Source organism: Anser brachyrhynchus, assembly GCF_964034855.1.
Source record: "Anser brachyrhynchus genome assembly, chromosome: 7".
NCBI lineage: Eukaryota > Metazoa > Chordata > Aves > Anseriformes > Anatidae > Anser > Anser brachyrhynchus.
Genome location: NC_137701.1, coordinates 37,831,306 through 37,848,805, shown reverse-complemented (window position 1 = coordinate 37,848,805; position 17,500 = coordinate 37,831,306). Strand labels below are relative to the sequence as shown.

Genomic DNA, 17,500 nt, shown 5'->3' with positions numbered 1-17,500 from the left:
ATCAGAACCCTATACTATCCCACAGGTTTTCTTTCCGAGATAATAAACTATGCATTCGGTGAACAACGAGTGTATGAAGGAGATGACGGTGACTGGTGTGGCACAATCCTCTCTCCCCACAAAATATATACACGAGCATTTATGTGCGTAAATTATTCCTTCTTGCTGCCCCCCAGCAAGGCCACGGGCACCTGCCAAAGCTTTCGCTGTAACTGGGGCTGTGCCAGTTTGTTCTTCCTCTCTTTTGGCATCCGAGTGTGACAGTGGATGTGCAAAGTTGCAAACCCACTGTACCCCAAACCATAGCCACATCATGCAGACGACACGTATTCATTTTATTACTATAGGATTCTGGGGCCTTTAGTCCTTTCTTTCATGGAGAAGACCTGCAGTTTTTCCTTTAATTCAAGGGCCTCATCTTTTTTCTTTCTTCCCTGTGTGTGCTGTATCATCTCAGCAGTTAAAGGCTCGATAGCAGAAAGTTGTCAGAAATCAATTCTTCTTCCCCTAATTGCATGGGTGTGATAAAAGATCACACACAGAATTGGCAAGAATTTACACACGCACACAAACAAATAGCCCTTATCAATTCACGTGAAAGATCAGATAAGCCCATTATCTAGCATCGTACGTAACTGTGTGCGACAAGAGCGTGGGGAAGGAGATACAGGAGTGCGAGGAACTACAGTGGAAGTCACGATGAGGAAATTCAGAAGAAAAAAATCTAGATTGCAAAAAATTATCTGCAGATTTCTGGTCTAAGGGAAAACGGTGTGCCCAGAGATAGCGCTGTGCCCTGCTGCCTGTTTTGAATGTAGAGCATCACTAAAGTCAAAGAGCTGAAGAAATGAGTCCATGGAGAAAAGCTTGTTTTGTGCTCACCGTGTACCCATCGCTGCACTAGCGTGTGGCTGCCCATCGCCAGGACCTGGTCTCCTTTGCTCAGGAACAAGTCCTCGGAGAGGACACGTCTCTGGTAGCACAGCCAATTCGCTGCCTTCAGGGAGTGACAGCTGTTCATCAGTGAGCTGAGCACAAGTCCTCTGCAAACTGCAAAGGAGAGGAGCCTACAAAGGCGTTTTCTTAATAGTAGCACCTTGTGACTCTTCGTCTCAGCAGTGTGATACTGAACTTGTGTAGTTAGGGTGCTTAGCTCTAACAGGAATTCAGAACTCAGAAGTATTTAATATAGAGACTTCTGAGAAAACAGTCTCTTTGATAGTTTCTTTAATACACAGTGGATCTATGCACAAATATTTCTCTCACATTGCAGAATATTTTGGAGCAAAGTTTATCCCATCAAGATTCAGGTGTAGAAAGGCAGCAAAAGATAGAAGAATAAGTGGTCCACCTAGAAATCCCCTTTGAGTATCCATTAGTACTTTTGGTCTCAACAGGCATCCTCAACGTTGTAAACAGCCTGCAGAGAGCATGTAGAAGAAAGGACCATGGTCCTGCTTTTCCTTTCCAGGTCGCTACACATGCAACATCATGCAAGGAAGGCAGAAATTAAATGTTTTCCAGAGAAGGTGGAGGTATCGTGCCAGCTCATGTCACCTGCAAAATCCTGCATTTCAGGGAAGTCTCAGCTGGCTGGTGTTTTTCTGCCTCCTTGTACTGGCAAGTAGCAGAGAAGTTGGCTTAGATTTGTGCTGAATGGGGAGTGAGTTCCTAGAGGGAAACCTCATCTTTGAAAAGCAACTGATTCTGGCAAATTTAATCCAAAAAGGTGAAAGTGGTGGATAGATAAGACAGACTGAAAACAAAGGCTTAAAATGCAAGTGTTTATACAGCCTTAACTAAAAGGTACCAGATACGATAAAAAGCCCATAGGATGTAAAATAACAGTTTTAAAATGGATACTTTTTAGCAGTGTGTAAGAGAAGTTATCTAATACTCCCAAAGCAAACCGTGTTCACCAAGGGTGCAGTATAGATGACAAATGGTGAATGAAACATTGCCATGAAAGTGTATGTAGAGAGATCTGATTAAGTAGAAGCTGACTTCTTGACCACCTAAAGCAAAAAGAAAATAGTCCAACTTCATTTTCATGCAAGCTCGGGTTATGTTTGAGAGCAGGTATTAGTTTCTTTTGAGCAGCAAACAAGAAAGTTGATGAAATACTCCAGGAAGTTCAGATTTAAATGTTAACTGGAAGGGGAGTTTGGACGTATGTGTTCTTCTTTAGTTGTTCATTCAGTGCTGAAATCTGAGCTTGAAACTTCTTCCAACAGCCGTGGATTTGGGATATCGAACCCTTCCAGTGGAAGATGCACTGTTCCTTAATCATTGTTTTTGAAAGCGTGCAGAAATTTTGAGCGTAAAGACCTCTCAAATGTGAAAATTCTCCTCCTATAGTGAACATCACAGCATTATTTCTTCTGTCTTTTAAAATGGTTTTTCAAAGGGCCATAAGTTGATAGTCCAGAGGAGAAGGCATCTCTAATTTTGATAACAGGAGAAAAGATGCCTCTGTAGGTACCTCTGTAACCTTCAGCTTAAAAGCCAGATATAATTTTGAGGAGCAGTTTGTTACGTTTAAAGCATGAGCAGAGTCTGTAGCAAGTATTCCAAGAGCATTAGTGGCCTTATGGACTTCTTTTCAGTTCCCTTCCTGACCAGTCTCTGTTGAGATGTGGATCGCTGGGGTTTCAGAAGAACTGTCGGGCAGACACATGCTAAACATGAACCTACCAACTGTGAAACTTTTAGTCTGTAACAAACATTTCAAGCCGTGGCAAAGTGGCAGGAATTAAGTGAGCACTGTGACATTCACCAGTGAGGCACCGAGAGACCTCAGGAATGCACTGGCCCCAGAGGTGTGGAGCACCAAGATATTCCTTCCCAAGTATTAGAGAAAACCAAAATATTTCATAGAATCATAGAATATCCTGAGTTGGAAGGGATCATCAAGTACGACTCCTTGTACTACTTGCACTTGTATAACCTTGGTCTTTCTGTAAAACTTCAAACCTGTTATATAGTATCAGAGTACTCAGGATCTGATCTTGCAGGTGGAGAAACTGAGGCAGAAAGTGAATAACAAGCTTTCGCAGTGCGATGCACCAAATCGCAGGTACCTTCTGAAGTGCATTTGTGTTGCCCAGCTTCTTCTTGCTTTTCCCATTCAAGTTTCAGGTAACTGTCGCCATGGGATGGTGAGGAGCAATGACATCTATGTTTAAATCATGTACTTAAATTTTCATTAGCTGATAAGTCTGATGAGCTGGAAGTGGAGTATTTTTTATCTTTCCAAAAGATTGCATTTCTGCCAATCATACTAGAAGATACACAGAGGGTAGTGAAGGTGTTAGGTTTTGAGTGGTATTTTTTCTCATCTGTTTTCAATTGCCCAGGCTGCTGATTAATAGTTGAAGCATTTTGCTCATTTGGTATCAGCAGTGTAATAAAGGAGAGGGGAACTATCTCGGAAACACAAAGAGCAAAAATATTTTGTGATCTGTTCTCACTCAGATGTGTACTTCAAATTGCATTCCCTCAGTTGAGGGAAATAATTTCAGTTACCCTGGTCACAGTAGAAAGCAGTCCTCTTTTTGAAAGCCTTTTTTCATTAATGTAGATATGTTTCTGAGATGAGAAACGATGTTTCTTCTAATTACGGTTACATGTAGTTAATTTCCTTTTTTAAAAGCTCGGTGTGAAAGGCAGTTTCCTTTTAAAAGGGGGGAAAAAATAAAGAAAAAAAAAGTGATACAGCTGATGTTCCTGTTGCCTTAGCAACAGATTTATTTATTAGGGTCTGAAATGACATGAGTTAATATACCACATACCTGCTGATCGGCAAACTCTCCTATTTCAGCTCCAGTTGACAATTAAGTCCTGGACAGCTACAGCCAGGGGTTAATGTTACTCATTAGGAGAACTAGGTCATTACTGGGAAATCAAGGCACTTAAGGCAGCATGGATAAAATACAAAATTCAACATCTCAAGGAGTGAGGGGTTTTATGTTAATTAACCTTATTTTCCTTTCATTAAAAAAAAAATCTTTCATATATGCATATGACAGTGGATCAATTAATTGGAAAAAAAAAAGTAAGCTGTAGTTTACTTTCTTCTCCTAGTTGTCTTCATTTCCTTTGGAAGGGTTTCATTATTTTATGGAAAATTCTTATGTCTATATGATGAGTAAAAAGGGTATTAAAATTAAGAAGGGAATCATCATGGAAATCAGCTTTACCACAAGGGAATGAGCAAATAAAAGCCTTGGAAATGAAAATAAATAAGCTTTGCTAATACCTCACCTAAGGAGCAGAATATAAGCCCATCAGAGCTTGGAGATATTTAGAGGTACTTCTTTGCTTCTTTATTAAGCAGTTACATAGTTATTTGACCTTCAGAAACCGAAACTTTAGAGAACTAAATCCAAGTTGTTGGTAAATATTCTATTTACAGAAGGCTGTTCAGTGGTGTAGTGCACAGTCACTCCTGTAGTTAGTAATGGGCTGCTGGTTTCCAGTAAAATTAAATATATTCTCTGAAAGTTTTATTAAGATATCTGAGTGGGAGTTTTAACTTGATAAGTCATAAGTGATTTAATAAAGCTCTCCTGAAAGCCTTTATTTACGAACTTTTAGCAGGCTTCATTCTGATATTGGAGAACTTAATAGGCTGAAAAATAATCATATTAAAATAAAACTTTTTTTTTTTTTACTTACTGCTTCCCCAAATAAATTTAGTTCTTTCACTTTTACTAAGAACTGTACTTTCTTTTCTCTGTTTAAGCTCTGTGGCCCAATTCTGCTCCTCATTATGTGTAGATAAATTTGGTGTAAATCCTTTTTCCGCTCCTGTAAAGTCATGGTTAAAGCAACATCTTACCTGGGGTGCACATAGCAGGAGCAGTAAGAGGTTGTAAGAGCACTGTTATCTGCAACGGAAGCAAAACTCAAGCCCTTTGAGTGGTTTTCTGCTACGGGGGATGTATTGGCACTCCGAAGTACCCCACAGCCGTGTGTTTCTATTTCCAAAGCCATCTTCACTCGCTTAGCATAGCAATAATGTACTGAAAAACCCCAAGGTGGCCGGCGGGCACGGTGCTGAGTGTGACCCACCGGAGGTGATCTCCTGCCGACGCTGCTGCGCCTCACGGGCAGGAGCGTGGTGCGAAGAGGTCTGCAGAGCAATGTGAAGGAAGCCCTTGCTGCATAGCGTGTCACGCTGCTCAAACGTGAAGGTGTGACGGTGAGGGAGAAGGGATTTTTACGTATCAGGAAAAAAAGGGAAATAACTTGAAGATTCTGCTTAAATACCGCAGGTAGAAACCTTCCTTCTTCATTCCCTTTGTACTGCCCAGACACTCGTAGGACTGCCACATCAGCGCTGTCCTCTGAAGACTCTTAGAACAAATGTTTCAACCGGGGCTGAAAAACTGATTTTGAGTTAAGGTAAGACTGGAAGATATAAGATTATTTAAGTTTAGAGTCAGTGTATCACAGTTTGCCATAAAAGCTCCAGTAAGCTTGTCTCTCCCCTTTTCCATGATAGGAGATTCATTTTATGGTGTCTTTCTTCTCTGGGCAACTGTGAAACAGATTGGTTAGCAGAAATGCATGTGAACTGGTAGAACTGAGGAGCCCTTTCATGGCTCTGGAGGAAGGGGGCTTGAACTCTCCCTCCTATTTCCATCAAAGCAATCTTTTTCTGCCCCATTCTCCCAGACCTATCTTGCTGTTTATCCTTCAAACCTCTTCCTTTCCTCTTTCCCTGGCTCAGCTCCATGGGCATGTCCTCCTTTATATTCTGCTTGTACAGCAAATTTGCATCTTGTTTTTCTCTCCCCCGGTTTCCCAGCTTTTCTCTGTCCAGAAGTTTCAGTCACCCTCCCTTCCAAGTTGGTCTCTGTTTGCTCCTAAGCCCTGTTGTCCAACCTGACTGTGTTGCCCTCTTGGTCTCTATCAGTGGTTTCCTTACTCAATTTATCACATTTTTCCCTGTATGGAATGACCTGGTGTTACATCTTTTTGTCTCTTTCCTTTATGTCTTCACTCAGCTCACTATTTCTTTGCCATGCTATTTTTGCATAGCTGGTCATATTGATCAGGTCTTATTTGTCCCTACTGCTTTTTGTGGTTCACTTCTGAGGGCTTTAGTCAAACTAGAACAGCACACATTTCTATTACCACTTTCTGGCCCCTTCATCCCCCCCTCTTCTACCACCGTCTTTTTCTTAACCAAATCTTTCCCATTTTCTCACAGTTTCATATTTTTAATGCATATAAACCAGTTCTTTATTCTGCAAAGTTCCAGGAATGTTATTCGGAGTCCAGCAGAGAAATCATTGGAAGTGAAGACAAGATCTGTTTTCACAGATGCTGGATCCTGCCTGGGTTTCAGCAGCCTGACCTGTGGAGGTAGGAGAGGTAGGAGAGGTCTTGCTTGGCTTTGGCCTGAGGTGTGTCCAAGACACGTGGACCGCTCAGTGACCAGGCACCAGAAGAAATTTTGCAGAGTCTTGGCTACATTTTTAGGAAGATCTTCACAAGGGCAACAAAGAGCATGTCTTTGACACAAAATCAAACCTCTCAAATATTCAGTTCTCGCTCTAAAACAAAAAGAGGCTTGAATACTTAAAACAGAGGCTTCTTTGAAATTTAATATATGTAAGATGTGCTTTGCGGTTTCATTGGGTGGTAGGATTTTAAATCCTGTTCTTTGGATGTTCTGGAAAAATTTTGGCAGAATTTTTCTGGAAGGCTACAGTCCAAGATAGCTTCAGTCCTGGGAAACATCATAAACAAGGACAGAAGGGGTTTTGTAGTAAGTCCCAGGCAAAATCAGTAGATGATGCCACCCTTTGTAATATGCAGTACCCATCACCAAAGCATGTGAATACCTTCCGAAAAACAAAAATCAAATCATTCGTAAACCAGTGATCTAATATTCTTCCTTATTTTCACCAGTAATGGGGGATTATGTTTCTTCTGTTTCTTCCTTCAGAGCTCCTTTTAATTAATTCCTTCTTACTGCACTGCAACTATTTGATTTTCTTCTCTCGTTCCCTTCTTTTCCTCCCCCACTTCCCTCTTCTCCATGTTTTCACCCTTTCTTTCTCCCTTTGTCTTCTATAATCTCTGCTTTATCTTGCTTGCAGTTGTGCAAAAACTTGATGAAATTAGTTCATTCCTTGTTCTGAAAGCTGTGAGATTTGGAATTGTTTTAATCTCTTTGAATAATGAGTTTCAGGCCTTGGTCTTGGTGCCAAGAAAGTTCCTGCTTAGGAGCTTCATCCTTGGAGAGGACAGCTGCACAATTCCACAAAGGACGAGTTATTTTAGGTACCTGTGCTAACTCCCCTCAGGGTATTGCTCAGTTACCAGGACTTGCTTTTTGACCCTGATAGAGTATTTGGGGGAGTATTAAGTAGTCGTAGTTTGGGGATGTGAGCTCACCATGAAAATGAGAGAGGAACAGAGCATCAAGGCGGTCTTGTACAGTGGGTTTGCCATTGTCAGGCATATGTGTAATGTATTTTTTATGTAGTGATTTACGTTTGATTCTTCAGTTCTTCCGAGGAACCACCTGAGTAAATTCTTAGCCGTTTATTATCATATTCATACCCATCGTTTATTACCATGGCATGATTTTTCATAGCGTGTTGAATTACAATAGGACATGCTGTGCGTGGTTATCAGAGCTGTCAGGGTCACTCAGATTATTTTATCTGCCCTACCATGACTCCCAACAACAGGAAACCATTTGTTATGTTACCTTTTGCAACACAAAAGGAAGTTCATGTACATTTTTTCTCCAAGAAACTATTTGGGGGTAGTCCGTAGCGGTTACTGGATTCCACTAAAAACTCAACAGAAATGGTTTTCATCTGAATCCTGCGCTTGTGAAAAGCTAGGTTCACTAATTTGGAGCAAAAGAAATGAAAAAAGGCAACAGAATGAAAGCGCATTGATTTTTACACCAAAGTAACTGAGACCAAACGCCGGTCTTTGTCTTCAAAGGTTAATCTCTTTTTAAGAAATAAGCAGGAGGCTCAATGACTGATGCTGATCCTGAGGTTTCTTTGGTTAGAGAATGCACAATATTTTATTTTGAGTTTTTTCTTCATGAATTGTGAGGGGAGAGGAAGAAGAATCTAAACAATAAACTCCCAAGGTTCTTTTTTTATGAATCTCTTCTAGATAACACAAGATAGGAGAAAATGCTTTTCCAGCGTAAAGGAAAATGCCACCCATTTTTCTCAGGCCAGCAATTTGAAAAAATCAGAAGGTAAAATACACACTCCTCACTGTAAATACGTCATGGGATATAATAGAAAATAAAACACTGTCTTTGCTGGTTCTGTTCGGCTGCTCTTTGCCTGTATACTGCCATCTTTGAATTCCTTGGCATGCACAGGTATTTTGCAAGCACAGGTATTTTGCAAGCACAGGCGAGGATCAGAACCTTTTCTTCTACTTGTAGGACCTCCAAATTTGGCTAGGATTTATTCTGTAGGCTCCTTTTTTCAGTGACACTTAGGCAAAAACCTTTGCTGCTAGCTGACTCCATTTTCTATTAACTGAGGGGGTATTGGAGATCGTGGTAACTTTTAATGCTGATGATGCCAGACAATGTTTAGAGGCACAATTACAGCAGACATTTTGTAAGCGTATCAGCTGAAGAAGGAAACTCATTGGACTTAACTACATATTTACACTGTACCTCTGCCTCATATTGGAAATGTAAAAAGATGGAAAAATACTGTGATAAATTGAATAAATGGAAAGCAATTAACTTTTCCTTCATGTTTGCATTTTCATAGTTATTTCTTTTTCCCCTGTTTCATGTCTAATAGCGCTTTCCTGGCAGTAATATTTCCTCTTTTGCAGTTATCATAGGCATTGTTACCAGAAATTTGGTATTAGAATTTTAATTTTTTCTGTCCCTTTTTTTTTTAATCTTAACATAGAAAATGTATATTAAAGTCATTTGATTTAGGAAAGTCCTCTGCCCTTCGTGAAAATAATTACTTGAATGTATTTCATTTGGTGTGTTGAATAGGCTCGTAACTTTAGTCCTCTTACTTTAGGACGAATATTATCCTCCAGAAGTATTTACTGACTCCGATCCTCGCCACTTTCCTGTAAATGAAAGCTCCTCTAAAACCTTATCTTACAGATGAGGAAACCTGGGCAGAGCAGTCCCGTGGGAAATCAGTGAAATCAGTGTCAGGAAAAGCCCAGAACTCTGCGATTCTCTGTGTTGAAGGCCATGCTTATTTTTTTTTTTTTTTGCCATGGCACTGCTACTGTCTAACATTATGGGATTATAATAAATGTGTTCACATGTTGCAGATTTAATGTAGAATGTCAAAGTGTACTATAGTAAGCAGTGCAATGCAGTGTTAAAATCACCGGTATTTTTCTGTGGGTGAGGTTCGACGTGAAATGGAGCCCGATTTCTAGCTTGGTGTCGTGCATTTAAGGGCTGCACAATTCATTGATGTGCTGCTGCTCATTTCTTGAGAAAGCCTCGGACAGATACAGGGTCAACAGGAGGCTGATGTCATGTGAGTCCTCTTATCAGCCTGTGGCATCCTTCATCGCCCTCCCCAAGTCTGTATCGTATCAGCCAAAGCAGTGCAGAACCTCAAGTTCCTGCTTTTATCACCCAAACAAAGAACGTTCCTAGGATAAAGGCACCTTCCAGCTCCTGGCTCTGCGTGCGATGGAGGGGCCCAACTCTCAGCACCAGTTTTTCTTCTGCCCATGCTTTTCTTCTCTTTCATTGGTTCAGAAATTTCAAGTATAACAAAGATTTTTACAGGTTTTCTACCTCCTCATCCTTGTTTCTTTTGTTCCCCGTCCTCCTCACTGTACCATGCTTCTCTTCTAACATTGCTGGGTGTCTTTCCTCTCTATCTTCTCGTCCTCTTCAGTTCTCCTCCTTTAATTGCCATGCAGTTTTATTTTTGCTTCCTAATTCATATCTTTACTGATATTTTTCTGCCCTTTTCTCTACCACTGATAACACTCTCAAGTGCTGTCTGCAGCTTCTGTTTCCATCAGTCTGATTCTTCTGTATTTTTTCATTTTTCCCAACCGTGTACCTTTTCCTTTTTCTTTTTACTGTGTACTTTTTCTCCCCTGAGTTTGGACATGCCATCGTTTTTAAATTCTCGAGCATTTGTGTTCTTTGATTTTTCTTCTCTTCTCGTGGTTCTGTCTCTTTATGTTCTTTTGCCTATCTTGTCTGGCCTGTTTGCTGCCAAACTCAGTCCTCGCTTTTTCACCTTCCCAAAACTAGATAGACCAGCTGCAGTGAGGCTGTCATCCACTTTCAGATCTGGGTCTTAGAAACTTCATTTCCTTAAACTTAATTATTGATTTTGTGCTCCCGGATTTCCTTCCCTGCCCCTCACACCCTCCTGCTCTGCTGCAGCCTTACGGGGACTGATGTCCCTTGTCTTCCCTTTTCCTCCGTGGGTGTCCTGGCTTGCCAGTCCTCTGTCTCCAAAAGTGATGCCCAACTTCATAAATAATGAACGCTATTACAGTGGTTTTATTTTTTGTGAGCCATTTTCTGGCAGTAATTGCAGGTAGCCATGAATTTGTCTTTTAGCTGTTGGTGTGTAGCCTATAAAAATGATAAAATGCCAGTTTAACTTGGGGAAAATTTGTACCCGTGTTAGTAATGCCGTTTCTGAATGCCACCCCTGTGTCTGTCTGACATTCAGGTGATTTCATGAAATGGGGAGGCAGAAGGAGATGCACCCAGGCTGGGGCAGCTGGAGCTGCTGCTCTTTTTCCACTGGTTTCTTACTGGTGCTTGCCATAGGGTGCTCCTCGGTGAGCTGGAAACGCTGCTTGTCCTGTCTGGGCTTTCAGGGTGCTTTGCTTAGGATTGTGTAGAAAATGTTGTGAATTGCTTGGATTTAAGGCACTGTAAAAAAAAAAATGAAACGTGACTGTGTGCACTCACAATTTTGAATTATCTACCACTCAAATGCTAAATGTCTTAAGAAGATTAAGATCAAGCTTTTTAATATTGCTTTTAGCTGAGCTTATTTGTAACCCTTTCAGAATATGTCACACCTTGGGAGATGGCACAACAGGACCGCCGTTATCACAGGCATTACATATCCTTGATGCAGTATTTTCTGAAATATTAAGACTTTCTCCCTGGCTCAGCACTTTCTTGTTATTGATTAACTGGCATAAATCATAGTTTTTAAACTTTTTTTTTTTTTACCAAAATAAACTGCATTCATTTTACCCCTTTGAGCAAGTTCTGTCTCTCCTGCACAACTCTTCTACTTTCTAATTGCATAGCTATATGTGTCTTTCTCCAAATCCTAAATAACTGGGATTATCACCAAGTGTGATAAGTTTACATACACTTAAAAATTTAAGCTTAAGTCACAGAAGACCATCTGGGTCTCTTACTGAATTTCACTCAAATTTAAGAGATGAATATGCACAGAATAATATAAAGGGCCAAATTCTGCTATTTCTTTCTTTATTTTTTTTTCCACGTCTTTTCCATCACTGGTCAGGGTGTAGGCATCCCTGCTGCAGAAGGGAATAACTCCAGGTGAGCCGGTCTGTGCGCGTTCTTCTTCCAAGTCCAGCAAAGGGCAAGGCTCAAGGGCTCAGGCTGAATTCACAAAATCCCTGAAAAGCAGAAGGGGGTTTTGAAAACTTTTGACTGTGTAGTGGAGCATCGTCGTAGTTGCTTTTTTAATCATTTTAGGCTGAAAAGAGGGATGTCAAGTCATCAATTAATCCTGACAGCATCCTTCTGTGGTGAAAAAATAATACTGTCACACCCATTTTATAAACAGAAAATCTAAAGCAGAGATAATGGAGGCTCAATACTGATGCTGCTGATACTGCAGGCCTCCCGTTCGTCGCCTGTGGACGGTCTGGAAAGTTTTGTTTCAGATTGCAAGGGGAAGTCGCTGTAAGGCAGGAGGAACCGTGGGCTGTGCTCCCACACCCGGCCCGCTAAACCTCAGCCAGTTCTTAAGAGAGGCTTAAAGTGCCTCTCTTGAAACGTGTTTGGGACACAAAAATTAAAAAAGCCTTGAGTAATCCTAGGTAAATATATATATACTGTGCAGTATCTAAATGTGGAAATTGAGCATCTCCAACAGCTATGCTCTCAATGCAAATCTAGGTAAAAGGAGGAAGCATATGGTGCCCGTGTCCATTTTGTGGCAGTTTACAGCTGGAGTTTGGTCATTCTGATGTTTTCATGTTCTTACGATGAAATTAGACTGCATTCGTACCCTGCCCAGTCCTTACTTTTCCTGTACCAGATGCATATCAGATCCAGTAAAAATACAAGGGGATTTTAAATACTTAAACAGCGAAACCAGACCCTAGAATCAAATTAGCTAAATTTTCCCCAAAACATAATATCTTAAAATTTTGTATTTTTATTTCAGCCTTTTATACAATTTTGCAGTTCTTCCTAAGGAAATGGGGCATATATATAATTAATACTGTTTAATAAAGCTCCAAAATGCAACAGATGCAGCCAAAAGTGCACGTCATTTTGAGCAGATCTTTAGAGAACAGACATTCCATATTGTGTTCATCTTTTTCCACGATCACTGCTATGACAATCTGGTGTGTTTAGCAGTTGTTGCTGAGTAAGGCAGACTGGATCGTATATGATTTTCTCCATGTCAGCCAAGAAGCGCAGCACTCTTTGGTGCGGTGAAGAGTTGGTCTTGTACTAGTTAGTCCTTTCTACCAGGAGCAGCTACACCTTTAGTAACTCGCGGGTGAGTTGATGCATTGCAATCTGTAGGTGCACGTGCTGGAAGCTTGCTGTAGGTCTTAACAAAGTGACTGGAAATAAAATGGCCGTGGTGTGGAAAAGCCGCAGGCACTGACAGCTCAGACGGTATGACCTCCCAAATAGAAAAGCTATGAGATTCACAAAATGTGTCCCTAAAACCTCTGGGTATCATATAAAAGTAAAATATTTTCAGAGGGGATATGGAAGGAGGATCACCTACATCAGAAAAGCCATATGAAAGGCTCCAGTGCAGAGGAAACGTTTCCCCTTTCAGCATTCCTTCTGGGTGCCAAATTTTCCTTCTGTTCTTCCCCACCTATTAAACAAAGCTGCAACTTCCAATTCCTATCAGTTTTCCTAAATATGTGCAGCTTATGTGGCTTCTCTGAGCTGCAAGGCTTCACGTTCTCCTGCCAGCTCCTTGACAATGTGGCTCCAACAGCATCCTCCACTCTTGGCTGCCTCTGGGACCCCTGGTCTCTTCTGGAAAGGGGGAAGGAAAGCGTATCCTTTTCTGGAAGGACTTTGTGTGACTGCGAAGCCGATAGCGCGGCTGTGAAAAGCTTGGAAGGATCTGTGCGAGCGTCGTGGCTCTGTCTGTCGGGACTGACTTCCCTGCGTACGTGGATGTTGGGTTCCACCTCGGGATGAGAAGCTGGGCTTGGCGTAGCTCGGCATCGCGTACAGGGTGTGCTCGACAGGATCACCACCAAAAACCTGCCCGAAAGGGAAACTGAGGCAAGCGGGAAACACGGCGCTGCGTGACACAGACTCGCAGCACCACCGCTTTTCTCCCTGCAAACTTTCACGTTTCCAGTCGTCGCTCCCTTCCAGCCAAGTCTGAATCATCTGTTGTAATCCCCCTTCAGCTCTTTCAGCTGAGCACTTGGAGGGAGCTGAAATGCTGCAAATACATCAACACACAGAATTTACCTGCCAGAAACAGGTGGCTATTTCAGCCCAAGCAAACCGGCGGGCAGTTATCACTATTTTTTTATCAGCTGAAGGAAATTCTCTGTCCCAGTCAGTGTTCCTATCCACCCTGCTTGCTGGAACCCCCGTGAAAACTCCTGGTTCGCAGATGTGAAACAAATTAGGAAGCTTATGCTGTTGCATTCCTCTTTATTATTGGGAACAAAACAAATCTGGGAGATGCAGAACTTCTTAAAGTAATTATTGTCTGGCTTTCCTTTTTTTAAAAAAAAAAAAAAAGCAACCGATTCTGAGAACTGCACAGTTCCTGACGAGTTTTCAGCCTAGGAAAGTCACATTAATTATAAGATTAATTTGTTTTAATTCCCTAAACCAAAAATATTGACTGAATAAGAAATTAACACATGTAGAGCTGCAGATGTCATTTGGCTTCAGATTTCCTGATTGATATAATTATTAATCTTTCATATAGCGGTGTGACAAACCTACAGATTCATTCTAGAAAATTAGTCTGTGAGGAAAGACACCAGGGCAGCTGAGCTATAGATTTTCCCTTAATACAGGAAGGAAAACAGTGGAATTTTCTAAATAATAAATAAACCCAAAATATTTTAAAGACATATGGTGCACATCTGTCTGAAATACAATAATTTAAAGCAGAATAATTAAATGCAAGATATAATATTCACCTTTGCGTGGGGGAAGTCTCTCATCTCATCTTTAATAAAATGTACCAAATTTTGGAGATTTAGATCATTTGTGGTGTCTGTTTAACTATTGATTCTGTCCTAGTAAAGACAGTAGACAAGCAAATTGTTTTTTCCTTTTTTAAATAACCAAATTTGTGTTTCAAGGCATTGACTGTCATACCTATACAAACCTTTAGTATTATCTTCAGCTGAAATTGTAAATAAATACAGGTTTCTTACTATTTTAACTTCCTGTTACCTCCTTAAAAGTCTAAAGGTAGAAAAAGCTTCGTGTTGGTTCTTTCCTTCTTGATCTAAAGCACTAAACAGATCAGAAGCTTTCCATTAGTACATGGATTCATAAAATTCCAGTTTTGGAAATCCTAAGTGTCTAGCAAAAGTTTTTGATTAACGTATTGCTCCTGAAAAAGAGGGGGGATAAGCTATAATGGAGATGGTATACCTATCTTTTGACAGATAAAAAATAAATTTTTTTTTCTACCTTATCCTTTCTTTATCATGATTTTGCCTTCAGCTGGGTGTGATATTCAGACCTTCGCACTTTAAAAAGTTCATAATTTAAGGAGTAAAGTAAAAAGCTGACAATTTAAGGAGTGAAGACATCATTTGAGGACAGGGAGGGATATAAGAATCTGATGAAACTGAGTTTTGACCCCAGTGCTGGCTTGAGGAAAATATTCAACCATGCTGCATAAATAAAGAGGGAATTTATGCTGAAGAGCTTTAGTCCCTCAAAGTAGAACTGAAGATAAATAGTGTTCTGGTAAACAGAAAACAATTCCACAAGTAAACATAAGTGATGCTGAGATAAGTTCTGTTTATTTCAAGGGAACATGACAAAGATCCTGAAACTTTCTTTAAAGTGCTGCTGAAACTGAAAGAGAAAGAACTACCTTTTCATGTGTCCGTCCTCGGAGAGTGTTTCACTGACGTTCCAGGTACCTTTTTTTTTCTTCTTTAATGTAAAGTTACCATAAAATAGATATTTCTAGAAGGAATTTTCATGTATGTATTTTCCTACAATAGTGAAAAGAACATGTTTAATATCTTCGTAGTTGTGAAAGTAAATATTGATATATTACAAAATTAAAATTATTAGAGACAGCAAGCATTTTTCATTTTAGTCGGCGGCGCAAGACCGTGTTTATGAGTTGTGTTTCAATAACACTTCTATATTTATGTAAGTCTACAAATAGGTGTGAATGATTGGATGATTCAGATAGGAAATAAAATCTTTCAGGTCTCGGTCACTCATCTGAAATCCAGACTGAGATTTTAGCAGGTGAAAACACTTAGTTCCCTTTCAAACATAAGGTTAAGAACTTGCGTGGAGAGCTTCTGGTTTGTATCTGGCATGAAAGTGGTCATTAATCTTTAATATTTTTCTACCACTCTTTTGCACAGTCCTTCCTTTTCTTGGTTTCTGACAACCACCACGCAGTATAAAGTTTTACGCGATTGAAAAAGAAATAGAGCTTATCCTGGATAGACGCAGCTTTGTGTCTGAGAGGTTGTGGCGATAAAGAGGCCGATCAAATCCTGTAGTGGGTGTGCGTGTAGTAAATAAAACCTTTTGAAAGTGGATATTAGCCACAGGTGAACTCCAGAATAACTGGTGTTCTAGCTCATCCATGTTTTCCAAATTGTAAGCTAGTATCTGTCTGCCACCTCAGTCTGTAAAATTGGACTTGGAATCAGTTGAAAATATTTTTTTTTTCTTGTCAGTTGCGTAGTATCTGTGGCCTGCTGGTCTGTGATTTTTCAATTGGTTTAGTTTTGATTTTCCAGCTTTTAGACACCAGGAAATTGATCTGATCCAAATAACTTTCAAGTCCCCAACTGTGGTACAGCTGGATTGGAAAAAAAGGTCATCGTTTGGTAGTAGGAAATTCTTCCTGCTTTCCGTCCACTTCTTTTTAGGCAGTTTTCTGAAAGCCTGTTCTCCAAGGCAGGTCTTATCGCAGATCCCAAGGCAACGTTGCTTTCCAGACTGAGTGCACCAGATTTCTTAGAAGGAGAAATTTCTAAGGAATATGTGACAGATAGGAATATATGATGGTGCACTGCGGGAACAGATTCTATTGACACTCATTTTGGATGTTGTTACATATCTCATTTGTGGCTTCAGTACTTATGAATAATGTAGATCATCCTAAATTTATGCCAGTATATCAAATCTATATGCCGCACCTCTTGTCTTGTCAATTCATTCATTCTCATGTATAAATAGAGTCTATATAAAGGGCAACATGGTGAAATGTGTCTCATCACCATGCATTTGATAGGGCCATATTCATACAAATGACATATGCAGGTCATTGCTAACAAGTACCAATAAAACCTGTTGCACATGCTTTGCTTAAAATCTATTTAAGAGATTTTTTACAGACTTTTTTTTTAATAAATTGTTGGCACAGCAATTCTGTTCCCTCCAGTTATGGGATCAAATTCGCTCAGTATTACAAGTACCATGTTTACAGTCTTTGGTAAGAAAAAAAGAAATGTATTCCATAATTCGGTAATCATTCATTTATTTGAAAACCCAATTTTTCAGTACCTCGCTAGTTAGAAGTACACAGTGAATATCCAGAAGGAAGTTAAGAAATATTTCATTTTCAGTGATCCTAAAGCTTGTTTGTAGGCTGTAAGGGGGTCAAGAGGTAAGACTTATTTAGGGCTTTGGATGATTGGCTCTGGTGTGGTCTCTGCCAGTGATGGAGAGGTGAAAGCTGGCGAGTATCCCAGTGGCAGCCCCAAGTCACCCCTTAGGAACGAAATTCGTGTTAGCTATCCGATCGCTGATCTTTATGCACACTTTCAAGTAGGGGTTTAATAATGTTTTCTGTGACTGGTATTCTTTCTTAGGATGTAAGCTGCATTTTCAGCATACTTTTTTTAAGGACGATGACATTTGGCTAGATAGCGGTAGCAGCAGAGCAGCGTGCTTGTCTTCGTGGCTAGCCCAGACATCCAAGCCACTGTACAGGCAGCAGTGACACTCGGTCCTTACCCTAGCACATAAGGACAGCCTGCAGAGACAGGCTGCCCCAAACCTCATTCCCATTCTCACCTCAGCACCCCCAGCTCTGAAACA

At 40.4% G+C, this 17,500-nt stretch overlaps 1 protein-coding gene across 50 annotated transcripts in view; it reads left to right on the top strand.

Moving 5' to 3' along the window:
- The window catches only part of GTDC1 (glycosyltransferase like domain containing 1), a 182,395-nt gene that overhangs the window by 148,884 nt on the left and 16,011 nt on the right, over positions 1-17,500 (top strand). For all 50 annotated transcript variants that reach the window (XR_013953640.1, XM_080599818.1, XM_080599830.1 and 47 more), the window contains one exon: positions 15,235-15,344. Coding sequence is in view for 49 of the 50 variants with exons in the window: in XM_080599818.1 (XP_080455944.1) it covers positions 15,235-15,344 (110 nt within the window). In the remaining variant the exon portion in view is untranslated. The remainder of the gene's footprint in view (positions 1-15,234; positions 15,345-17,500) is intronic.